Source organism: Strix aluco, chromosome 9, assembly GCF_031877795.1.
Source record: "Strix aluco isolate bStrAlu1 chromosome 9, bStrAlu1.hap1, whole genome shotgun sequence".
Classification (NCBI taxonomy): Eukaryota; Metazoa; Chordata; class Aves; order Strigiformes; family Strigidae; genus Strix; species Strix aluco.
In genome coordinates this window covers 20,670,544-20,694,327 of record NC_133939.1, presented here as the reverse complement: position 1 = coordinate 20,694,327, position 23,784 = coordinate 20,670,544, and the positions used below count along the sequence as shown (strand labels likewise).

At 40.5% G+C, this 23,784-nt stretch overlaps 1 protein-coding gene across 1 annotated transcript; it reads left to right on the top strand.

Moving 5' to 3' along the window:
* The first annotated feature begins 10,778 nt into the window (after positions 1–10,778).
* Positions 10,779–23,511, top strand: LOC141927392 (cytochrome P450 2J6-like). The gene is made up of 9 exons (XM_074834574.1): positions 10,779–10,949; positions 12,278–12,440; positions 13,561–13,710; positions 14,792–14,952; positions 16,846–17,022; positions 18,857–18,998; positions 20,709–20,896; positions 22,068–22,209; positions 23,333–23,511. The coding sequence occupies exons 1-9, from the start codon at positions 10,779–10,781 to the stop codon at positions 23,509–23,511; spliced, it is 1,473 nt and encodes a 490-aa protein (XP_074690675.1).
* Positions 23,512–23,784: the final 273 nt, after the last annotated feature.

Below are 23,784 nucleotides of genomic sequence, written 5' to 3'. Positions count from 1 at the left end.
ATACAGTGCACTGGGGAAGCTCCCAAGTAAATTACTGTGTCTTGCATTAACCCTCATTTTCTCTAGGTAAGATAGACCCGGCCCAGATGTTGGAAAAACAAAGCAATTACACAATTTGAAATGTGGGAATTTCAAGGCTTAGAAGCAGAACATTTGTTCCATTTACCATGCCTCTCTCCTGTCCTTGCTGTTAAGTACTGCCAAGAGAAAAGAGAAAACTTTGCTATTATTAAAAAAACGACCACCAAACACCCCCCAAAAAACAAAACCCAAGACAAAACAGGAAATATTGAATAGAATAATTCTGGTTATTATTCATCAATTTTAGCTTATTGGTTTTTATCCAGCTTTGCAGGTGATCTTCTGCAGTATGGGAGTCAGGACTGAAAATTACTTGCCTCTTATCTTTATGATGTATTTGACAGGATGCTTAACACAGAGCTGACCAAAGTGATTCTCCTTAAACAACACTGCCATTTGGTCAAAGAAAACCCTGTACTCCATGAATCTGAACAGCAGAAAATATCTCAACAGGTCAACCGAAAGCGCTTAATGAACAAAGATAGAGGACTTCTCTTTCCATCCTTCCCTTTCTGAAAGGTGTGTTGAGCACTGACTCCTTTAGTGGGTTATGCTGTAAGTGCAGGTGTTGGAAACAAGATTTCCATGTTAAGGACAGGTCACAAGGAATGTAATCTATTGTTATTGTTCAAACTTTTCGCATGTCTGTCTGTCTGTAGCAACCCGCGTCACTCCCCATTGACACCTCTTTGATTGCACGTTATGTTATGAATACCTGCTTTGTTATGTGCGTGTAGTGGCATTTTTGGGCTTTAGGAAATTCTGTATTTAAGACTGTTGCTGGTTTTAAGCTGGTTTCTTTGCAGACTTGCATTATGAGGCACACTAAAATTTCATTGCTGTTTGATCACACACTGTGTTACTTACAGGGTCCCCATCGACAGGATGGATGTTGCTAACAGCAAAGGTTGCCCTCAATTTCTCTGCACCCTTATCACCCAGTGGCTACATTCAGACTTATCGCCTCACCAAAATTTGCACAGAATGAAATACTGGATGACTAATGTATCCATAGCATTTCCTGCAGCATCCTCATTGTATTGTCTGCATGCTGCATAAAAGATACCAACTAAATCTTCACAGCTCCAGGTATCATCACCCTGATTTTGCTAATGGGGAAACAGCCCTCACAGCCTCTATGCCAACACCGACAAACAGCCTTGTGTACTTCACTGGCTAAGCTTAGGGCCTGAGTCTTTCAGCAGCTTTAGCACATACTTGCATTTGTGCATCAAAATACTAAAGTAAGGTAAAATTAAATATTTATACTCAAAGCACAGCTGCAGTAGCTGCAAGTTGTGAGCACAATATGCTTCTCCAGACCTGAGCTTTGAAGTCTGAACACAGACACCAATTAAGTGACTGGGTAATTAGCAACTGGTACATCTGAAGGGTAGGGACTGTGACTTGCCCAGCAGTACACAGGCATTCAGGGCTCTGAGGAGCCAGCTCTCAAAAGTGGTTTTCTATTGGCTTGGCCAGAAGGTTTTCTTGCCATTCTCTGTCTTTTCATGACAGCATCAGAATTCAGCATCAGAGAGATGAAGCCTCAGACAACAGACAAAGCTTTCTGTAATCTGAATTTGTTCACAGAGCAGGGGCTGCCAGGCACAGTGCTGTGGATAACATGTGTCACATAATTAAAGACTTTATGCACACAAAGTCCTGAACTGAGCTTTACCATGGGAAAAACAATCTTTGTTGTTGGATATTGCTGTCCACCTTCGATTGAATTTGAAAAAGAAATTGAAACTGACATGTGAAATCATTCAGCTTGAAATTAAAACATGCTGGGACACTACATCCCTGCACGTGCAACTAGTACTGCTTGCTTTAATGCCATTATACTGGGACCTATAGTAAGGGGGACATAAAACTTTGTTACGGTGCTCAGCTGACACATATTTATTTCTGGCTATTTAAGCCTTGTGGTCTACCATTTCTATGCTCTCTTTCAACTGCCAGTTGAAGTACAGAGTTTTTGAAAGCTTGAGTTAAAAAACAAAAATGAAAACCTGTTTTTGAAAACAGGATAAAAAGCTTTTCAGTTCTTTTAAAACTTTTTAGACCATTGTTTTGAACAGTTAGTAAGTAATTAATTCTGTTTATAAAAGCAGTTTCACTATTGTTTCCAATTGTAGATGAGATTTTCCTGAATATAAGGCAATTTTTTCAAAATCCAGTGTTTGCACTACCCATCTGTGATTCCAGTTCTCATTTGGTCATGCAGAATATTTTCTTATTTATCTTTTTTTAATTCATGCAGAGTCTCTTTTGCATCCAGAAACTGAACACCATAAGGATCTCTGGGGGTAGAACATGAATTCATCAAAAGCAGTTGCAAATGTGTCATACAATTGTGACCACATTGCTTAGAAGATTTTGCCTTAAACAGATCAGACAGGGCATATCTGAGGAGTAATGCCTGCTATGCTGGAGGAATTTGCTCGTGACAGAATTAACAACATTCTCTTCAGCCTGGAACATGTTATTAAAATGGGTGAGGAAAAGATGAGCGGGAAAAGAAGGGTATGTGTGATATACATGTTTAACAGGATTAAATCTCTGTCGGAAGGAGTAGTAGAAAAAAAAAGTTTGGCCTTCATTTTGCTGAAGGCATATTTTTTAAAAACAGAAGAGTGGAGAAAGCCAGCTGTGAAATGTGAACAAACACCATTCTCTGGCCTTCCTTTATGTCTTCTAATTGTACAGTTTCTGGGGTTATAATACGCAAATACAAACTCATTCAGTTTTGTCTCCTGGTTTCTGAAAGAACAAAGCAGTCAGTGTGATCTCCTTGTGAAAGTGGACAGGAAATACCAAATGAAATAGCATAAGAAATTATCCTACAGTTATTATAAATATTTAATAGGAGAGAGAAGGACATATTCCTTGGTAACAGAGACTGTGAGGCTCATAGGTCAGTGAAGAGATCTCGTTCTTCCTGTTTATTAATTTTTTTTTTCTAAATTGTGTTTTCTGGGAGCTGATCCAGCTCAAACAGGTTGTAAATCTGCAGGATATCTTCACTTTGGAGAGGTCCCAGTGACTGAAGTTTGAGCAGAGAGGAGACACTTGGCTGCCCACCCCAAACAAGCTGCCACGTGAGCTGTGCCTGTTTCTGGAAAGTCACAGCAGATGGAAAGGGTGAGATCACTTTGACGTAGAGACTGCCTGGAAATACTCAACTGTCCTTTTATGTGCCTTGTCCCTGTTGTTTCCAGCACTGCTATGTAAATGTTAACAGTCTCTCAGAGCAGCAGAGAGCTACTTTGTGCATGTGGCTGTTCTGACAGGAAGGACTGGTGTGAAAAGCAAGAAAAATGAAAGTCAGGGCAAATACGCGAGGCAAAAGGACAAGATCTGAGACATGCATCTGAAGGCTTCACAGAGGTTTTGAGGAGGAGTAGCTGATCTTTCAAGTACATATCCGGAGAATCTCTGCAAGCTAAGTGGATTTTCCAGCTGGCAAAATGGTTTATAAGATGTTCTGAAGAAAAATCTCTCCTGAAGCAAATAAGCCTGGAAGAAGTTGCTTTTCCTGCTCCCTACTTTCCTCCAATTGTACTACAGTTCTTCAGCCTCTCAGGGCACTTCTTTCTTCCTCTGTCCCCAGGTCCAGAATTGCAACCTTGTGCTGTCCCGTGTGTGTCCGACATCCCCACTCTCTGCCATAAATTCTCGCTCCAGCTGTCGCATGAACCTGGAGGCTGCAGAGGAGCTGACAGGGACGATATGTAAAAGTGATGGATGTTTAGGATGGTACATACTGTTTCCTGGGGTAGAAGATGGCTTTCCTGGTTTATATGAGAAACTCTGAGGCCTCTCTCAGCAGTATTAGTGCAAGCAATAAAATTTCTTGCAGCATAATATCTATGGGATGAGCAACAGTTTTGACCTCAAATAGTATTTCTCAATCCCTCTTAACACTCATGGAACATTTTTTGGGAAAAAGGGACCTTCCTGGACATTGTTACTGTAATGCACAAGCAGTAACATAAGAATTGAAACAATAAAGAAAAATTAGGTCATTTTTTTTTCTTTTTTTTTTCCTTGCTTAAGTTTGTACTGCAGTTACTTCATGTGCAATCAATTGAGCAACTTGGGTCTAAAGGACTGCATTGTCTTTGTCAGTACCAACTGCTAACCTCTTGCCTATTAATTTGTTATATATTATCAATGGCTGCCACCCAATTTACCCTTTAATCCATAAGTAATTGTCAAATGCTGAAAGCTGCTGAGTGTGCTTGTCATCTTTCTTTACAGCCACACCAGCAGAGTTGCTATAGGTGCTGGAAGTTACTTCCTGAAGGCAGGCGCTGAATGGCAAAGCCATAAGCAGCTTTGTCCAAGGGTTTTCTTCCATAGGAGATCTGGATAAATGTGGAGGGTATTGATTAGATGTGTCTCCCCCTCCTTCAGGGAACTGGCAGAAAAGCAACAAAGAGCCAGCACAGAGGCAGATGCTGAGAGAGAGGGCAGATTAACAGGGCTTGTTGGGGCACAGTCCTGGCTGTAAGATCAATTGCCACACACGGTGTGCAACCCTCAGTCGCCCTGTTCTCTTCACATCAGCACCTTGCAGTGCAAGTCCCCATCATTCAACTCTCCTTGGAAGCAAGAAGAAAAAAAGCTTCCCTGAACAGGGAATGAGTCAGACTTCTGGCCACTGCACTTTATACATGGCTAATTGTCACATTGCTACTTTAGCAAAACAGATGTCCTCTGTTATCAGCTTAATACAATTAGTGTAATACTGCAAAAGGTTGCTGTCCCTGCCACCGTGCTGGACATTTAGGAGTGTGTGTGTGATGGAGGGTAATTAGGCTTCTGTGCTACTGCTTGATTTTTTTTTTCCCCTTAAGATATATAAAATCAAATACAGAAATGTCACCTACATCTTTCTCCAAAGCATTTTTGGAGGCTTAGTTAGGTTGTTAAGTCAACCTCTCAAACCTGAAATGTTATAGAAAATAGCTTTGCTTTAGAAAAAGCCTGTGAGGAATGATGGTGTAATCGAAGACTCTGAACTGCCAGTCACAATTTCAGATTTGATCAAAGGATGTGTTATCTTCTCATGGTTACAAGCTGTCCTGATCCTCCGTAACGCCCATGTGGCTGCTTCTATCTCTGTCTCCCCGTGGTTTCTACCTCCTGTTGCTTGACTTCTCTTTGTCACACCCTAATTAAAGACTTTGGGGAGTTGTAAACACCTGAGTGCAAAGGATTTACAATGGGAAGTGTAAGGTGGAGATAGGTAATGGGGTTGATACAGCTCCACTAATCTGGGATAATGTATTGCTACAAGTTATGTGTAGTAATTATATTACACTGTTGAGTTGTGCTGATTCTGCTTTCCATGCTTTGCATTTAAATTCCTACCATGTAAATTTAGGGGTATTAATACTTGCTTGATTAGCAAGTCTGCTCCGTTACACATTTAAAATATAAATAATCATGTAGTGCTGTGTAATTCCTTGCCTTCATATGTAGGAATAGATATCTTTGTCTGGACAGATCTAAAATGTAGTTAATAATGATAAAGGACCCTGAGATATTTGATGGAGAGTGAACTAAGAAGGGAAATATTTGCTTTTTGTTAGTATTGTATAAAGTACATTGGAGTTGTAGGTCAGTGCTTATATCTTGAGGCTTTTGGTTTGATTTGGTTTTGTTTGTTTGTTTGTTTTTTAATGCTGGTTTAGAAGAATATGCATTGTAAACACCTGGATGGCCCTGTTTTGAAGGTATGAATTGTTTAAAGACAAAGACAGGGTGGGGGTCATACTGGTCTTGCAATCTTTATTCATTAGCTTGTTTGTTCACTGTTGTACATTATTTCAACGTTCTCAGCTTTTCTTTGACTCCAAGTCTTCTCCTATTTTAAAAGCTGCTTCTCATTTTGCAACCACTGGTATGTACACCTGCACCCCTTTAAAACTGTGTTTCTTCTCCACATGCTTATTCCCTTTGAGCTTTCTCTTGTATATGGCTTTTCTGGAAGCTGTGGGTTTTGTACTGCTTTCTGGTTTGAGCCAGAGGGCCACCTTCCTGCCTGTGTTGCTCTGAGCACCTATCTGCCTTATCTGTGGTCAACCTGGTGAAGAACATGCCAAGAGTGAAACGCTCATCTGCAGTGCTCTATGCTGGATAAGTTGGATCCAAGTCAAGATCTATCTCAAATATTATTGTAATTTTTTGTGCTGAAAAGGTGTAGCTATGTCACATCAGTCCCTGGAGCTGGTGCTTTCAGATGAGAATGACTCTCTGCAGTATATCTATTCTGAACAAAAAGACAGACCGACCAGGTCATTTGAGACTGCTGGGACCTGAGTGGGAGGGGAATACCATCCTCAGAGCCATCCTCTTGTATCTGGGGCTATTTTGAGGTCAATCTCTTTGTCCTGGAGGATGCCCATTGTTCTGCTTTGGAGTCTGTCCGTCCCTGGAGTGTCTGGACATGCTTACGATCTCTTGGTCAGGCATGTCAAGGTACGTGTCCTCCAAATCCCCTTTCACTCCTTCGCTCAACAGGATTGGCTATGGCACTCATTAGTCCTTGGCCTGTATGTGGCTGAGGGAGGTTTGGTGCCAAGACTTCTGCACCCTCCAGTGCAGCACTCCAGGAGATTGCATCTAACTCTTGGTCTTCCCGCTTTATTTGGGACAAACTACTTTGGGTTGTGTGGCTTTACATTTGACTGCACTGCAACTGACCCAAAGGTTGCCATCTCTGTTGATGATCTGCTTCCTGAGTTTCACTGTTCTCTCGATCTTGAGATTTGCAAGCTTTATAAACGTTTTTAGATTGTCTTAAATTAATGGTTTAAGGCAATTGAAAAACATATTAAGTAATATAACTTCAATACTATTGCTTTATCCACCAGGTTTGTAATATTTTCAAATAAAGAAAACAAGTAACTTTAATTATTTTATGATAGAGATTGTTTTCTTTAATCTGTGAAATTTTAAGACTTTAGAATGAATACCTTTCAGTACATAATACTTTCTTTGGTTATTCTCAGGGTGAAAAACATGGGCAGTCAGCTACTGTTCTTGGTTTAACTTTGCCTCGTCCAGTTCCTTTATTCCATGTACAATGACACCTTAGAGTTTTTAAGTCACGGGTTTTGCTAATTGTTGTGAACTTTTAAGTATCTTTATTTTGGTATCTAAACATGACTTTTTCCTTGTCCTGTTGTCTTTTCCCTGTTCCTATGTCAATAAAAATTATTTTTACCTGTGGTCAGTACAAGCTTTCAACATATTCCTAGCCATTGACTTTTTAATTACAACTCTCCTGGATTTTAACTTCAATGTATTTTTTGTGACAAGCTATTATGACACACACTTTTGCGTGCTTAATTTGTCAGACACTGTGGGAGTCTCTTGTGGAGTTCATTTGTTTAGCTTGACTTAAAAGTGCTCTGCCATCAGTGTCCTGTCATCATGCTTTTCTTTATTCTTGGCAGTCATTAGTAGTGCTGTGAAGAAAGCACTGACAGAGGTTGAGATGAGAAACTGCTCCAGCTGATAACATCAACATTGTATTTTACACTTTTTGCCATATTTTTGCTGGTGCTTCTCTTAGACGTTTCTGAAAAGCTGGTATTGTGGACTTCGAACTATTTTTTTTCCAAGAGGTCTGTACAGCCTCACTTGCTCACTAGCAGCAATAGCACAGTGCCTATTGTCCTCCAAAAAGATCCTAATGTAAGTAAGAATGTTGACTTCAGCCTCTTTTATAAAAACAGAAATCTGTTTTTCTCTCAGGCTTTAGAATTCACCCTCTAACATATTTTTTTTTACTTGTCTTTTCCTGCTGATTTTCTTAACCCTTTGGGGGATTTTGTTTGCATTCTCAGGCTTGTTATGCAGAAATTATGGACGTGATCTCAAGTACTTTGCATTTTCCTGCATCTTGAAAAATTCATCCATCTATTCCTTACATAGAGGAATAATCCAGTTTCCCAGTTATTTCACCCAGAGAACATCAAATTATTCTTTTCTTTGGCAAACTCTCTGCAAGAAAAGTTCTTGCAGCAATTTGGATCAGGGATGCCAGGCCCATTTCTGTTGTCTTTCCCCATTTTTATTTTGGATATTAAGGTCATGAACATTGTTTTCTTCTCACTCTTTGTGCCACCTCAAGTCCAGCCTTAATGCTCCCAGTTACTAGGCATATTCCAGCTTGTGAATTTTACAAGTTTCTGAAGGTAATTGTGGGTGAGGAGTTAAAAAGCATAGAAATATATTGTGCAAATTCCACTTTTAAATATTATCTATTTGAAGCCTCACTCAATGCAATTGGCTGCTACTTTGTTCTCAGTCTACGAAAAGTTCTTGTGCTTTAGAGATCCTAATTCCTGACATTTCCTCTTACCAAATGTGTTACAGTTTATTCTTAGTATTTAAATAACAATGTCCCAGAGATGAAATTAAACATTTGCTTGCTCAAGGATATCAGGATCATGCTTGTTTGATTGACACATCATCTGCACAGCTTTATTTTTTCAAGCATTGTACTCTTCTTTCTGAAACTTACTTCACAGTGTGCTTTTATGTTCACTGAAAATCTTAGGAAACTTTGGCTTCCTGATAGCTTTCATTAAAACTTTCTTTCTTGCCCTCAGAGTCCACTTCTTTGGACTGGTCTTTACTTGGGTTACTATCTTTTAGGAAAGCTGAGTTTTCTGCCAAAAATACAAACCCAGCAAATATTGCTGATAGCGTGTCCAGAGGAGGAGGCATCAGACAGCAACAGATCCGTGCCAACACAAGATCACTCAGCTTGGTTTTGTTTCCAATACATCAGGCACTCATGTAAGTAACTATTCATGCATCTGGGTTTCAGACAGTTGGAAAATTCTGAAAACAACAAAAAAGGAAAGGTGATGGTAACATCTGGTAGGATAAACTGCTGGCTGGCTCATTTGGCTTCATTCTGCTTCTGATAATGGTGATTTGATTCCAGTTAAATCTGACCCATGTTCTGAAAGAGGTGAATTCATTTACTGACATCAAAATACTACACCAAGTATGAAATGTCTAAAAATAAGCAATGGAATATTGACCAAACAGATGAGAGATGAATATAATTGTATTTAGTCTATTCATGAAAATTATGTAATTCAGCATTTCTTCTGATTTCAGCTGTCTGCACAAAACTATTTTTCTTCCTTTTTTTATTTTCAAAATTTTAAACTTGATATTTTCGTTTGAAGAATGAATTTTTTCTGATTTTATATTTTGCTGATTTCAGCCTCATAGTGGGCAGTTGTGCCTGACTTGCACTGATTTTAGCAAAGCCATGGAGCTCACCTCTGCCCGCTTCCCACACATGCTGCGCATAATGTCTTGTTACTTTTGCAGAGATAAGGTCATAATAACCTACTTTTCCATGCTGTCTTCACTCTATAATGCAGGCACGTAGGTACCTACAATAGCTGCAAAGTTTGGCTGAATGAAGAAGATGAATTGATATCACTGAGTCACATTACTTTCTCAATGTTGCCAGGTTTGCAAAATATTGCATTTATGTATGTGTTGGAGGGCAGGGCAATTTCTTGTTCAGACTTGTACTTTAATTCTAATGAAGACACTTTCTCTTTGCAATGCAAGATAGGATCCTCTGGTAATTGACACACAGTGCTTTCCCCCATCTGTGTTCCAAACTAGGTGTGAATCCCTTCGTTATCAGAGGACAGATTTTGATGTGTCCTGTAAACTTATTGATAACTGGTAATAATACCCAGGATTCTGAAATTGATAAAAAATGCAGAAAATAAACCAAGGCAAATGAAGCCCTCGATTAGGTTACATACTAAAAATGTATATAATAATTACAATTGGAATTTTATATTTAAATAATTTTTAAATATAACAGATTTTAATATTCTGAATTTTTATTATTATTTAATTGTAATGTGAATTTTTAAGCATTATCTCCATGTCATTAATCCTCACTTGATGAAACTGTTATTTTTTCCATTTACTGGAAAAAAAATTTTGACTGAACACTCAAGGCCAGTTTTTCAGAAATTACATGTAACAAATTTGTCTTCTCATTTCATGCTTAGTCTGCAACTGCTGTTGGTTTTGCTTGTTTGAGTTGTGTGTACCGGCAGGCAAATCTGAATTTACAACCACAATTAAAGATAAATTAAAGCATGTTGGTGACTAAAGCACCTGGAGAATCTAACCTATTGTAACTGACATGTAACACTCATAATCTGAATTCAGTGATTCTGAGATGAACACCTATGTTTGGTTTTAAAGTTCCCAAGGCAGATGAAACTGAGTTTCACACATTTTGTATCCAGTAGTCAACAAGGAGCTCTCAGCTGGTGTTACTCCAATCCAGATCTCCCAATACAAACCAGCAGCTCCCTAACACAAGCTTGAGGACAAATACCTTGAGTACAAGCAATTCCACATTTTCACACTGTGACTTGCTGTAAGCAGCTAAGTATGCTTTCGGCCAGGAATCAGCTTGATGTATCTCAGTATGGGAAGTGTATGGGGTGCAGGAAAAGGGCAGGCAGTGATAAAGAGGGAGGGACAGAGGGAGGGAAAGGAACTGAGACTTTACAGAACTCAGTCTGCAGAGAGAACTGGTGGAACAAGAAGGAGGATCACCTTTTCCAAGCTCCAGTACCTTCTTTTTGATAGAGACAAGCTGATAAATCAGCTCTGAAATGCTGACAATAAGTCAGGCTTTTGTAGTTCTGATCATTTTTTTGTTAACCGTTGAGTTTTTCAAATTGCGGAAGGCATGCAAGCAATTACCTCCTGGACCAACTCCTCTCCCATTGCTTGGAAACTTGGTGCACCTGAACTTTCAATTTCATCGGGATCTTCTGATGGAGGTATTTCTTTTAAGATGCTTTTAATTGGTTAATTTTAGTCACAGCTTAAAACTGATATGTTAATAGCAATGTGAAGTTTTTAAGTCTTAGAAAGTTACAGAAAAGGTATGGACATATAAAGATCAACTTCATTCCTACATTCAGGTCACCTTCTTATGTGGAATATGGCATCTTCATGAGAAACAATGTTCTTAAGTATCAAATAAACCTGGGGACAGGGTTTCTGACTTGTTATTAAAGTCAGAGAATACCAATAATGGAAAAGATGCTTCTTCCACTGCTGCTAAGTCCGTACGTGTTACTTTTTAAAATTCTGACGCACTGGCATTGTCTAATTTGATCATGAAGTGGGTAATATGGTGTATGTATATGTATGCTTGTAGTATGGAAAGGGCATACGCTCCCCATCTTCCAACAGTTCCTTAAAACTATTTGTTTGCCACTTGTTTTCAGAGACAGCTGCTCCTCACCAGGCCATGTCAGTCCTTCCCCACACCCTGGCAGTACTTCTAATGGTTTGCAGATGACCTCTAATTCAGATCTATGCTTGAGACAGTACACACAGATCCTTGTGTGCAGGCAGTGATGCTGTAACAGGGAGAGGAAAGCCAGTATCTAAAGAATTATAAGGAGAACCAAGTGACTAGTGTGATCAATTTGATGTAATTCTGGTGGCACCTTAGATACTGTCTTCCACGTCTTTTTTATTATTGTGGGTGTGTTCGAGCAGAGTCCCATTCTTGGACAAAGCTTTTTCCACAAATGATTGAATTTCCTCTGTCATACACCTGTCCCTGCTTGGATACCTCTGCTGTATCAGATGGTGAGTGTTCTCCTCAGTACCATGAGGAAACTCTGGACTCAGCTGCAGCCCCCTTGCCCTTCATGTGTGTTGATGACTTTCTGGCTCCACCTCCTCTCCTGGAGCACACAGATGGAGCTGGTTTAATCAGTTGGTTTCCTTTTGCAAAGGAAGGGCTAGCTTGGAGACACAGAGCCCCAGAGAGGTGCAGAGTCTGGCTGTTCAACTAACGAGGTACAAATGTGGGGGCTGGGTGGGATGCAACGTAAAATAGGAACTTTTCCTTCTTTTGCTGTAGTGTTGCTGCAGCCTGTGCTTTGAAAAGAAAATAACTTCACCCTGGCTGCAGAAAACCAACAGTCTCTTTCTGCTTCTAGTTATATTCTAGTTATATAATAATTATATTCATGGGGATGATGTACTCACCACAAAACTGGCCGTTGGGTCGGTGAATAGCGGGTGCAGTGTCTATTTGAGGTGTATGTGGTTTCAATATGTTATTTTCTGGCCCCTTTTCCACTTACAGCTGGCAAAAACTCATGGTAACATATACACTTTGTGGTTTGGGTGGACCCCAGTGATCATACTGAATGGATATCAAGCAGTGAAGGATGGCATGACTACGCACCCTGAAGATGTTTCTGGGCGGATGGTGTCGCCTTTCTTCAGAGCGCTAGCCAAAGGAAAAGGTGAGAATTTCCTGCATAAATAGTGCACAGGAATGTTGACTTGGCACACTACTCTGCCTTGTTAGACCCTCTACCATCCCGTTCAGAATGCTCTTCCATCAGATACTGTCCAAGTCCTCCATTGGCTCTTGACAACAACTTACTATTTGCTGTGGTGTCTTTTGTACAGAGCTTTCTCAAGTCTGGGAAACACTCTAGATTGTTTCTAGGTGACCTTTTTGCTGTATTCAAGATGTATGTGTGATCTCAGCTCAGAACTCAGCGATCTTCCCCTCCTTGCAGAATAATCCAATTTGCTGCACATGATTTTGCTGTATGTTACATGAATGCAAAGCTTGTTTATATGTTTGGTAACTGTATATATTATGCTTGCCAAACACCTTCCGTCATGAGCAGGAGACCTGTAACACCCTCCTTCAGAAGTCTCATTGTTGTGTTTGCAGCCACTCTTAAACGTTTGGTGAATACCTTTTGATTGTGAGAAAAGCCACTTCTTCTCAGTGTATTTCGGCAGTTTGCAGTCTTTTCTTTTTCCTCTCCTGCATTTGCTATACCAAAGCTAACACAGACTGTTTAAAGCATCACCATCACAGCAGCAGTTCAGGGCTCTTCCGGTAACCACTATTGCAATTTATCAGTCAGTGGAGTGGTCTCCCTTCCAGAGGAGAAACAGGACATGAATGTCACTTATCCTTCACCTTCATCACCTCAACCTGCAAGCATCACATTAATTGATCTATATCTCCATAAACATACCCTGCCCCTGTATACCACTCTGGAGAAATCCATCCAGTTATTTCTGTCTTGAGCATGACCACTGGAGTATGGCTAAAGCAGATCTTCTAAAAAGGCATCTTAAGGTGTTTAAGACATCAAGAAATGGAGCAGTCAGCAAATCCTCAGATTGCTCTTTTCAAAGAATAATTACAATCAATATTAAGAACATGTGATCTAGTTATAATTTGGGTATGTTTGGCTATGATTTCTCATTACTGATAATTTCACCTAGATACTTCTATCACAGTGTATTCCCTGATTTACTCCATGTATTTTATAATATATTTTTAAATGAATCATTTGTGTCTATGGCAAATACTAATACACCAGGTAATACCCTCAGGTATTATACTGGCAAGTGGTCACCACTGGAAGCAGCAGAGACGCTTTGGTATAACGACTCTACGCAGTCTGGGAATGGGGAAAAAAGGCCTGGAGTATCGAGTGCAGGAGGAGGCCTCTCACCTGGTGGAGTTCTTTTTGAACCTAAAAGGTACCTATCTGATAAGAAACCAGACACTTTTCAGTCCTGGATCTGTATCTTTGGTATGCAAACTTACCTATCCCTTCCTAGGGTTGGGGTAGGTCCAGAGTGGTGTGTCCAAACTTACAGAAGGCCAAAGAGCAGAGAGACCATAGTGTCACAAGTGGGAATTTCTTTCTTAAAAAGCTGTTCAAAAACCCAGTGAAGTTTGGAACTTCTGAAATTCCACCTCCATGGGCTTATCATTTGTCTATGATATGATTGTGCAATGATATGATGTCACTGAACTGCACAGCCAAGCCATTCTCAGACTGCCTACAATAAGTAACTAAAGAGTATTGCAGAGTCATTTCTCTGAATTTCAATGACATTAGGTGCCATTGGCAGGTCAAGTGGATATTTTAGTGTCTGTCTGGCTAAGTAACTATTGTTAAGAGAATCAAAGAAAGTAGGAGGTGGAAGGGAACTTCAGTGGATTATCAGGTTCATCCTGGAGTCCAAGCCGGGATCATTTCTATACAAATAACTTTTGATGAATGTCTGTCTCATAACTTAAAAAAATTCCTCAGAGATATGATGATCTACTGTTCACAGCTGAGATTAATAATTTTGTTATGTATACTTAGCAGTTCCTACCCATCTATTCTGCTTCTTAAACCTTCCCAGGTTCCTTCTGTATTTCCTTCTAAGTAGTTCTTTACATTTTTGAACAAGTCTGTCACTGTCTTCTCTTAGTTCATCTCCAGTGACATTTCTTCCTTCTCACATTCTGACTTGTCTTCCTCCACACAACTGAGGACAGCAGATTTGATATGATACCCTCTAAAGGATCTTAGCTGTACAATGTTATTTCATAGGAAGGGCTATGAGATTTTTTTAGAGCTATGGGGAATCAATTTAACAGTGTCCTTTGCTCTAACACTATGTCTTATTTTCATGAATACATATTAATGCCACATGTCTATTCCCATTCATGCCCCAGCTGGATAAAGAGAATATTTTATGTAATCTCTAATAACATCTTGTCCTATCTGTATAAGGAACACCTGAAGAAAACATTGAGAGTGAATACCAGTTACTGTGTTTGCAGGAAGACCTGTGGATCCTTCTTTCCGTCTCTTCCATTCTATTTCAAATGTTATTTGTGCTGTGGTTTTTGGATATCACTTCTCTGATGAGGACAAAACCTTCCATGAACTGATCAGTGCCACAGAGTATTTATTCAAATTTCTAGGCAGCTTTGTTCATCAGGTGAGTAAATAATATGCATTTTTAAAAATCTGAAATAGGTAGAAAATGAAAGCCTGGAATCAGAAAAGGGTCTTCACTAAGTACAGAGCAACTAACAAATGCAAACTGGGAGCTAAGAGGTGTCCTTGGGGCCCTTATTACTGCCTCTTTGGTTTTGAGGCCATTTTTAAGAAGTCTCTGTTTCTTTGCAAGTTTAGGGGACATCTCTCTGCTGACTCCTGGCTTTAATTTTTTAGCATTTCTGAGACTGTTAACAGAAACCTTTAAACTTAATTTGAGACTGCAGTTTGTAATAAATTTGAACTCTGCAGTGCTGTTCCTCCTACCTCTATTTACTTCTCTCCTCCAAAAATGGGTATCATTGCATTCACTGTTCTGCTTTTTACTGACAATTTCCTTTCTTTTTTACTACCTCACAAATAATAAAATACTCATTATGAATATTTCCATTACTTCATTATAGCTTGCAATTCACATATTACAAAATAATACATATATTCTCTGACAGTCTCACAATTCAAGTTCTTCCAGCAATTATCATACCATAAAGGCCAACTTTGCACTTGAAGTGTCTTGAAGTGCACATGAAGTTTTCCCCATGGATTAGACTTTGTGGTTTAGACCCTTAAAGAGGGACAAGCTGGGTGTAATGGGGGCTGTGGATGGCATGGTAAATTCCTTTGACATTTGAGTTTTATAGGAAAAGACAAACTAAAATGCTGATGAACTTTTTCAATAAATATATGAGGGTAGCACTATACAACTTTCCCATAGCAAAAAGTAGAGAAATAGATTAAATTTGTGGATGATCAAAGCCAGGAGACCTTAACAATACAGAGGAGGTTCAGGATATCCTGCTGTAAGAACTTGTAAGCACTGTGGATTGAAGTTCTAAGAATGAGACAAATTGTAATAGTACAAAATTAAATTATGAAACATATTAGGAATTAATGAGATTAATATCTGCTATGAGCTTAGAACATTTCAGTGCAAAGGTTAAGAGGAAAGAGACTGATGTAAACTACTAGATAACAGGATGAAAAAGGTAAAGCAGAATTTTAGACTGTTTCCAGCACTATTTTCCCTTTATATCCAGAGAGGTAGGTTCTGGTGTGTAATAATCTGTGGGACCTATTCTAGGGTCTTGGACACTTTATGTTGTGAGTCTGGAGTGAAACAAACCTAGAGAAATGTTAATGGGATGACCTACAAACTATCACTTTAAATTAGAGAGGCTTTGCTTGTTAGGTCTGAAAGAACAAAGAGAAGAGATAGTAATGCTGTTTGCTTGGCAGGATGGAATGGCAGATGTTGCAAAGAGAGAACTATCCAGGCTAGAGGACAATACTTTGAGCTGACAAATGTGTGTATAAATACACTCAGCAGACTGAAGATGTAATGTTTCTAACCATCAGAACAATTATTGGTCCTGTAGCAGTCACAAGGATTCTGATGGGGAAAATGAAACTAGCTCTTAGTGATATGCAGTCTACACTTTCCTTCTGCGAGCTCCCCAAATTTCACCAGTTACTTGAGGCTGCAGTAATGTAATCTTAGCAGCCACACAGTATCCAGAAAGGATGTCCTTACATTTTGAGTATGTGGGAGCTAGGGTCTCCAACTGTGCAGGAGTAAGGTCCTCTACTAATCTGCATTAGTCAAGTAAATTTACTGTCATGAGCAGAGTGCTGTCAGTACTTGACACCCAGAAATGTGTCAAAATTACTAGTAAAGTTTTCTCACATGGTGGCAAAAATCTGCTCTAAGCAATGCTAATTTGTTTATTCTACTACCAACGTTTCCAGATGGGACAACTCAGCCTTTTGGTGTTTCTAAAAGCAGCTTTGTTACTGACAGATAATTGACACTCCCTCTTGTATGTCACTCCTGCAGCTGTACGAAATCTTCCCCTGGCTGATGTGCTGTCTCCCTGGTCCTCATAAAAAAGCATTGTCTTGCTATGAGGTCCTGAGCTCTTTTGCAAGGAATGAGATCAGAAGACATGTGGAGAGAGGGATGCCAGACGAACCACAGGATTTTATTGACTTTTACCTGGTTGAGATGGAGAAAGTAAGTGTTCGTTCTGCCTAATCACATTTATGGAGTATAAGGCCAAACAGATCATTAAATCATCCAGTCTGATCCCTCCTATCATAGTTTCTTACATTTCATAGGCTTCTTAATGTGAATACAGTAACTTGGGACTCACTAACTCATGTCTCCCAGAAAGGCATCCAGTTTTATGTTTTGGTTACATGAATGAATTACCACAAAGTATGTTAGGGTGTGAACTTATGAGCTATCATGTGCTTCCCATAAATATCCATGTGTATACTTCAATCCTGCAGTAACTATGAGACAGTTTATGCCTGTAGGTTACATAACTTTGGTAGAACACCTCATCTTCACGGCAGGGTACCTCATGTTTACATGGGATTAAATACATATGCACAGATAATTACCCTGAAAGAGCTGACATGCTTCTGTGGGTTTCAGTGTGTTCCCTAACAATGGCTGTCCTTGTGCCACACAACTGTGTGGTCCCTCCCTTGGGAGGGAACCATTTGTGGAGGATCTTCCCTTTACTGGGAACTCTCTTTAGATCCTGGTCTGAGGAGATTTTCCGCTCTTTAAAGGATTCCTAGGATATCCTGAAATCCCTTAGTATCATTCCTGCAGCATCAAAAAGAGTAGTCCTTCCACCTCCAGCCCAGTCCCCTTCAGCAGTTGCACCTCAGCAGTCCCAGCCTACCCGATCCTTTGACCAACCTTAGGATAAGTATTTTGTGCATCATACCTGTCAGCTTTCTTGGCTGATGGATGCTGTCATCAGTATGTCCTAAATGGGATGCATTAGGAGGTCCCCAGTCTGTTCTGCTTGTGTTACCTCTAATTTCCCCACAGTCTGGGCATGGTTGGCTTGGCACTCATATTCAATTTGGAGGCTCAAGGAAACAACTTCACAGACAATGCCATAATAAGCTGTTAATCTTCTTCCCTGCCCAGACTATTATTTTCCATAGCAGGAAGTGGCTCATGAGCCAGAGAGGCTCTGCTAAGAGCACCAGAATTGCTGCTTCAAACTTAGTCATTTTGCGATACTTTTGGGAGCTAAAAGAAGCATCTCCTTCCTAGAGTAGATGAAGTTTATGTAGCTTCTACCTCTAGTCATAAGCTTTCAGCTAGTCAGGCTGCCATGTTCTCACAGTGTTGGCTCATGGGCTCTGGAAGGAGCTGACACCTCCTCTTGTACATCATATCTGAATGAGTATGACAAGATTTACCAAAATGAGCATCTTAGAGGCAAATATGCAGCTTTCTCTGGTGTCAGGGGTGCAAGTTATTGCAATCTGTTTATTTTAAAAATGGTTTTGCCTAATGTATTTTCTCTAATTGTTTTTATATTTTATTCCCTTATTATAAGAAGCAAATACTTGAGTACCTCTCTCTCACCAGTTCACATCTATCCTGAACTGAGTGAAGAAATTACTCTCAAGATGTTCTGTTGAGATCCTTTTATTCAGATAGGTTTTCCTTTGGTATTTGTTAGCACCATTTGATAGCATACTGGAGAGACCAAGCCCTAATGAGTGACATATTGTGTGGCACTTGTTTAGAAGTAGGTACACTCTAGGCTAACTGCAAAACTTGTAGTGTGCTTTAAAGTTTTCACGATTAAGTCAACAGGCATAAAATTGCCTGTTTTTTAATGAAAGAATATTCATGAAAAAGAGCAATGCAGTCCATTTGGGAAACGATTAATCTCTTAGTACTTGTCAAAAACTGTAATTCTGAATATTCTTTGTGCACGTGCCAGCTGTGGAAATAAGGGCTCTCACACAGGAGGCATACAGGATGACCTAACTTTTATGCTTTAACTTCATCTTTTTATCATCATCTACAGTATAAAGATGGGGTCAAGACCAAGCATGATGAAGAAAATTTGGTATATGTTATAAATGATCTTTTCCTCGGTGGATCAGAGACCTCAAGCACAACATTGTACTGGGGACTGCTCTTTATGGTAGTGAATCCAGACATCCAAGGTGAGAGGGATTCTTGCTGTGAAATGCTGTGAGTACTATAAGTGTTAATGATGGCTGAATATAATGAGTTGCAGGCACAAAAGCCACTAGTTGAGCCTGGCTCTCACTCTCTGAAAACACAAAGAATGGCAGCAGAGCTAAAAATCAGAGGCTCATCCTATGACCTGACCAAACCACGTGGCTGAAGGCACTTGCAGCGAGACAAAAGTTAGCTCTTTGCAGTGACAAGTCGGTGAAGTGCTCTGTGTGGAGAGTTTGCAGGCTGACTGATGGCAGTAGGAACAGAGGTCAGAGCTCTAATATGAGACCTGTCTGCACTAGGCATTGTTCAGGCATGAGGAGTGCTAACACAGCTTTGCTGTATTTGCCACACAGCCTATGCTCTCTTCCCCTCCTGGCACAACGCTCCTTGCTGAGCACACCAATACTCCTCACAACCCACTGGATCCCTTACTGGACAAACCAGCTGGACAGATCTTGGCAGGTTATGAAGGGCTGCAGGTTGCCCAAAGGAAGGCCCATGGTCCTGGTAGAGTCGGCTGCCTCTTCCTGTATATTTCTTGTCAGAAAACAGGTGGAGAATTGCAAGATAATTTGCACAGTGCAAATCCATGTATTTCCTAGAAGAATGCAGTGACTCCTCTCTGTCTTTGCTGAGTGCTTCATGCACAAGGCTAGGCAGTGAGCATCCACGGAATATGGGTTACTCAGGGGTGGCCTCAAGGTTTCAGTAGAGCATATTCTGCATGTAATTGGCCAATGGTGTTAGCATCTAGTCTTTAAATAACCAGTAAAGTTTGTTGCAGTTTGTTCACAAAGCAGCACACGAATTTTAGGAGAAAACAAAACATGAATGTGGAACATCTGCAAGGGATGGAAAGACTGTAGAAATAGAAAAATAAGTTTAAGGGGAGGATTCTGGCTGCCTGATATGTAGAGGTGGTGTTTACAGGCAAGGACTGCTGGCAGTACACACAAACTGTCCCTGTCTGAGTTAATATTGTAAAAGAAGTTGCTTATCTAACTAACACCAATTCCATGAATGCCTCTGTAGATCCAGACTGAGTTTCCTCATCCACATCTGTGTCAGGAAGAGAAAGGTTATGGCCAGGGTTTAAGGAGGACTTGGGTGTACTCCTGGGGCTGCTGTCTCTTCCATCTGCTGTGCTTGAGTACTGAAAGCAAGGGAGATACCTGTATTCCCACAGCCTCAGTAGGAGGCTGAAAAGGCTGTGTCACTGCATATTTGCATCCAAGGTTTTAGGCTGATTCAGGTGTTTGTTCATACAGTATGTTGCCATACTTGGACCAACTCTGCTCAACTCATCCCTTGCACTGGGAATTAATATCTGAGGCTTCTATGTCAATTTTTCAAATGAGATTTAGATTTTGAGATAAAATAAACCAAGCAATCCCTAAATACCTTCAAAATTTGGAGCTGAGTGACCCGCCCTACATCCACTAAGCATTCTGTAACGTAAATGTCAGAGCTGGAATAAGTACAGTATAAGTCCTTGCTTATGATTCTGGACCCCACTGTTGGATTATTATTTTTTTTAATTTTCATATATTAAACTCAGTCATTAAATCATATTAAATCACAGGTTATAGTAATGTACTATGTTGAAATAATAAATTTTCCTGTTGCTCTAAGAAAAGACTCTAGTTAAAAGATTTTTCCCATCTGAAATGGTGAATATTTCTCCACAGAGAAAGTGCAGAAGGAGCTGGATGCTGTTTTGGGTCCTTCCCAGTTAATTTGCTACAAGGATAGGAGAGAACTGCCCTACACAAATGCTGTGGTTCATGAGATCCAACGGTTCAGCAACATTGTGTTTGTCGGCATGCCCAGAGTGTGTGTGAGGAACACGACATTGCTAGGATTCCCCGTCAAAAAGGTACAGACACTTTTTCAGCCTCTGATCTGTCTTTAGCAGAGAGACATTTAGCTTTTATTCCAGGTTTGTAATCCATTTTTCATCTATAAACTGTTCTCCATATAACCCGGGAACGTGGTGCCTGGGGAAGGGTTACCATTTGTGGCTCCAGGAATAAGTCTCTCACCCAGCGTGTTGGTGCTCGCACAGCTGGTAAGACCCCTGCCCTGCAGGGGACCTCGAGCTCCTGCCCTGCTGATCAACAGCACAACCACAGAGACCAGCTCTGCTTGGCTGGGGATGGACTGAGAGGAGAAACTGGTTTGCCAAAGCACTGGTTAAGATATCCCTGCCCAACTAGGTGCTGCCAGCACTCCTGGGATGGAGGAAGACTTGTGAGAGGGTGGCTCGTAGCTCCACTGACTCCATGAGCTAAGGGACCTGCCTGAGAGACTGTCAGCTACAGCTGGCGGTGAGGGAGTTGCTCCCAAATGCTACCTGAGACACGTGTTCACACTCAGAAAGGCATTTTTTAGAGTGACATAAGCTATGCTGGGTGCCAGTTCTCACTGTAAAACACTAGCAAGAAACAGGAATTGGTTGTTTTTATTGCAAGAGAGATGGGAGAGGCCAGTACCATTACTGGCATCTGGGACTGGCCCCACCTAACCGATTTTGTGGTGAAGGTTTCACTCTGTTCTGCCTGCTTCTAACAGCCAGGTAGCTAAGGCACACAAACTGGTCTGCTAGGAGCAATCAGTAAAGAAAAAGCCTGAAGTACTACTGCTAAAAGGGCTCAGAGGTTGTTGTCAATAAGTACTGCTGTTATTTCTGGATGCATTTCTCTGTCTTTTAAGACTGAAAGGAGGTTTCCAATGCTGGCGCCTGAATATCAATAAGAGTCCTACTAGAAGCGCTACTAAGATTAGTAGTAAGAGTGGTCACAATGAAGTTGTACCAACATCACTAATGCTGTTAACATCCATTGATGACAGCTGCAGAGCTGAGAACTGATAATTTCCAACTCAGAAAATGATCACAAACTCTGATTTTCTTGGAAAATGGTCTTCTAACCACATCATATCTGCTCCTTACAAAGAAATGGCAATAAGCAGCAGTTTTATCTGCCAGACAGAAACTGATGGGTGAGAGTCTAGCAGTTGGAACTGAATCAACAGTTTCTTCCTTGCAGGGCACCATCGTTATGCCAAATATAGCATCTGTTCTGTATGACCCTGAGCAATGGGAGACACCTCGACAGTTCAACCCTGGCCATTTTCTGGATAAAGAAGGAAAATTTGTATCTCGAGAAGCCTTCTTACCATTCTCGGCAGGTAAATGCACTGGCAGTTTGAACCAACTCAACAGGTTAGATGAAGAATACAGAGGTGTGAGACTATGGTATTTCTTCACAGAACATTATCTATCTCTGCTGTTTGCTGCTTTTAAAGAACAGTACTGGCTTGTTTCTGCCAAAGGAGATGCTTCTGTGCTGTCAGACTCCAAACTGCTCTGAAGGGAATTCCACTAATCTCTTAGTGGGAATCCCACTCAAACTCCTGAACCCCATAGGCTTGTTGCATGCTGCAGTCATCCACAGGTTTTGTCTGTAGTATTCTTTATATCTACTTTTTTTTCCTGAAAAGCAATGTGTCTTGTGTGTACTGGAGTTACTTGCAATCCCTTTTAAAGGAACAAGCTGAAAGAAAAGCAGAATGCATCCTGCTAAACAAAGGATTAAGTTCATGCTTACAGAACTGAAAATCCAGTTGCAAAAGAAGGAAATAAGACAACAATGCACAGTTAGAGATCACACTTAGCAGTAAAGTTCCTACTCTGTTGTTTTTGATTTAGTTTCTCTGTTGATATAGCAGACTAGTCATTTAGAAGTCCATCCAGGACTGGTTTCTTAATGCAAATGGCTTTTTCTTTCCTTTTATTTGACTGCTAAACCAGAAATGTGAATGTATTATTCACCTGTTCTGCTCATGCCATTTGTTCTATTGAAAAACTCTTGGAAATTAACAGTAGGCCTCTTGCTCTGCCTGTAAAGTGACCAAGCCTTTGTTCAACTGCAAATGCCATTGCTAATTAATTTTGATCCGCTGACTTTAACTCACTAAGAAAGCATGTGTAAACAGCTGGTAGATTCTTTGTGTATGACCCTGAAGCTCAACATCTCCTGTAAAAGGAAAATAATTTTCTGCCAGGTCAAGCAATGTCAGAAAGAAATTATGGTGGTACCTCAGGGATTTTCACTGAGATTTTTATTTGGTGTCTCCTAACCTATGATATTGGATGGGATCTTTCTGAGAATTCATAGAGTTTTAGTTCTGTGACTTTCATGATTCTGGCCTTGAACAAAAAAACCCTCTGCTTATAACAAGAATAAACAAAGTGATTATGAAACTGAAAAATTCCTAGATACTCACTGTCCTTCCCCTCTTCCTTCTGCAGGGCACCGTGTGTGTTTGGGGGAGCACCTAGCGAGGACCGAGCTCTTTATTTTCTTTGCCAGTTTGCTGCGGGCATTCACCTTCCGGCTGCCTGAGGGAGTGACGAAGATCAGCACAGAGCCCATTCTGGGGGGTACGCTGCAGCCCCACCCGTACAGGCTTTGTGCCATTCCACGCTAGGCTGCAGCATGTCACAGACCAGCAGGAGACATCCACCTTTACCTCAGTGAATTTCCTCTCAAATGTATAAACTTCTTCTACTAGCCAGGATATTGATATTAGTCTATCCCAGGGCTATTCAGAAAGTGGATGAAAGCCAAGATCCAGACTACCAGTACTTTTAGTCTGGTCCTTGTGAAAGTCCCAGATATTCTCACAAGGATCTTAACCATCTTCTCCTCTTGGAGAGCACTTGAAGCAAGATGCTATGGTTCCCAGCTGAAGCCAACATGC